This window comes from Oryzias melastigma, linkage group LG6 (assembly GCF_002922805.2).
Source record: "Oryzias melastigma strain HK-1 linkage group LG6, ASM292280v2, whole genome shotgun sequence".
Classification (NCBI taxonomy): Eukaryota; Metazoa; Chordata; class Actinopteri; order Beloniformes; family Adrianichthyidae; genus Oryzias; species Oryzias melastigma.
The window spans coordinates 12,872,885-12,875,597 of NC_050517.1; the positions used below are offsets into that span (position 1 = coordinate 12,872,885).

The 2,713-nt window shown below is 41.8% G+C and overlaps 1 protein-coding gene and 1 long non-coding RNA gene across 2 annotated transcripts in view; one reads left to right on the plus strand and one right to left on the minus strand.

The window, feature by feature from the left end:
* On the minus strand, positions 1-491 carry LOC112152033. The gene is made up of 2 exons (XR_002920221.2): positions 333-491; positions 1-155 (listed from the first exon to the last, which is right to left on the minus strand). It is a non-coding gene; the product is annotated as an uncharacterized LOC112152033 (long non-coding RNA).
* Positions 1-2,713, plus strand: part of parvg (parvin, gamma) — a 14,394-nt gene that overhangs the window by 5,864 nt on the left and 5,817 nt on the right. The window contains exons 6-9 of the mRNA XM_024281251.2: positions 28-143; positions 227-282; positions 354-382; positions 485-546. Coding sequence (XP_024137019.1) covers positions 28-143; positions 227-282; positions 354-382; positions 485-546 — 263 coding nt within the window. The remainder of the gene's footprint in view (positions 1-27; positions 144-226; positions 283-353; positions 383-484; positions 547-2,713) is intronic.

Consider the following 2,713-nt stretch of genomic DNA (forward strand, 5'->3'; position numbering starts at 1 on the left):
GTTTGTTCTCTGTTGTTTGCCTGTCAGTCATCCACAACAAAGACCTCCTGGCCACAATTCATCTGCTGGTTGCCATGGTGAAGCACTTCCAGGCCGAACTAAATCTGCCGCTGAACGTGAAGGTTGAAGTCGTGGTTGTGGAAGTAAGTTGCAATCTGTTAAAGAAAAAAGAAGAAAAAAAAGCTCAAGAAATCGATGCACTGTTGTGACAAACTTCAATTTTCAGGTCAGTCGAAGTGGCATCAAATCAGAAGTGCAGACGGAGGTCCTAACAGAAGACAGGTGAGTAGATTTCTCTCCCTAGTGATTCTGTGAACGTGAGAAATGCTCACCTCCTTTGTCCTCCTCTGCAGCGGTGCAGGCTCAGACTCCACTTCTGAGAGTGAGTGAGGGCGGGCACAGGTTGAACTGACACGACATCTTGAATGTCATCCAAACACCATTAAAACCTACTAACACTTTTTTTGGCCATCTCATCACCCAGAGGAAGATCCCATCGAGCAACTGCTGAAGCTTGAGGCTCACAAGGTCAACACGGTGAAGAAGGTACAACAAGGGCAGCAGCAATGCAGAAGAGCTGAGGCTGATTAAAGTACTTTATACTTAACTTTGGAACGGTGGAGTCATACATTGTGAATTAATTTAAGTGGTAGAGCTAGCGCAGCTAAAAAGTTACCACCCTCTTGATGGTCTTTTTTGGTGCCAAGTCTTAATTTTGACCTTCATTTTTTTAAAAGTTTCACAAGTTTTGGCCAGAGGCTGTAAATATTTGTAAGTAGACCCAGTGTAGCTTATGTTAGGTTAATGTTTTACAGTTTTTTATATCTATCGCTAAAAAACATACAATCACCGGCCACTTTATTAGGACCCCAATTTGCCATAACTGCCCTAGTCCTTAGTGGTATAGATTCAACAAGGTACTGGAAACATTCCTCAGAGAGTTTGGTCCATATTGACATGATAGCATCAAACAGATGATGCAGATTTGTCGGCTGAACATCCATGATGCCGATCTTCTGATCCACCACATCCCAAAGATGATCTATTGGGTTGAGATCTGGTGACCGTGGAGGTCTTTGAGTTCAGTGAACTCATGTTCAAGAAACCAGTCTGAGATGATTCCAGCATTATGACATGGAGCTTTATCATGCTGGAGGAAGCCATCAGAAGATAGTACAATGTGGTCATAAACGGATGGACATGGTCAGCTACAGGTAGACTGTAAAAATACCTCCCACACCATTACACCACCAACACCAGCCTGAACCATTGATACCAGGAAGGATGGATCCACGCTTTCATGTTGTTGGCATTAAATTCTGACCTTAACATCCGAATGTTGCAGCAGAAATAGAGACTCATTAGACCAGCGAATGTTTTTCCAAATTTCAATCGTCCAATTTTGGTGAGTCTGTGTGAATTGTAGCCTCAGTTTCCTGTTCTTAGCTGACAGTAGTGGCACTGAGTGTGTTCTTCTGCTGCTGTAGTCCATCTGCCTCAAGCTCAGACATGTTCTGCGTTCAGAGATGCTCTTCTGCAGACCTTAGTTGTAACCAGTGCTTATTTGAGTTATTGTCTTTCTATCCGCTGGAATCATTCTGATCATTCTCCTCTGACTTCTGGCTTCAACCGGGCCTTTCCACCCACAGAAGTTGCTGCTCACTGGATATTTCCTTTTTTCCTGACGATTCTCTGTAAACTCTAGAGATGGTTGTGGGTAAAAATCCTAGTAGATCCTCAGTTTCTGAAACACTCAGGTTCAGAGTCACATCAATCACCTTTCTCCCCCATTCTGATGCTCGGTTTGAACTGCAGCAGATCATCTTGATCATGTCTACGTGTCTAAATGCACTGAGTTGCTGCCATGTGATTGGCTGATTTAGAAATGTGTTAGTAAGCAGTGGAACAGGTGTGCCCAATAAAGTGGCCACTCATGCAGGAAGTCCTCCATCACACAAGTGACAATTCCCCTTACAGGTGGATACAGGCGGTCTGTGGGCAAAATATGGGCAAATCTGTACGGGGTACAGGGGGCCACATAGCTGGAATGTTCCTACACATTTTTCTCTATGAGTATGCTGGGGGGCAGGAGGTCGTGGCAAACACTTTAACAACACGCAAGGATAAGTAAGGGTGAAGTAGGGGGACACAGGCAAGTCGTAAAAACTCTTACTTTTGTCACACCCCCCTCTCAAAAAAAAAAGACAAAAAAATCCATCCTGTACAGGTCCATGTGACATTAAGTTTATTTCAATGGTGAAACTGAATGTTCGACATTTTCATGCACACAGTGGTAATTTTAACAGAAATTGAAGTTTCAAGATTAGATGTCATTTTAGTTTTTGTTCATTTCAATGAAAACATTTCCTTTGATTAACACGTTTAATACAAATCAAGAACATTTAATGAACAATTAAAAAAGGCAGTTTTTTCCCCCAGAGGTCTGATACTCACCAAGGCTTTGACGTCAGGCTTTAAAAGCTCGTGCTACAGTGTAACTTTTGCAAGGACATAAAAAAACACATTTACTGTTTACCAGATCTATCAAAAGCTCATTACACAGTGGGATTACTTAATAAAAAGATCAAATTGACACAATCTAACTGTTATCAAAGGGATTGAGGCAGGGATGTAGTACAAAGTCAAAAATTAAATGCAATTTTAAGAAATATGTTTATAGTATTTTATTGTCGAGGGCTCAATCATAGTGTAG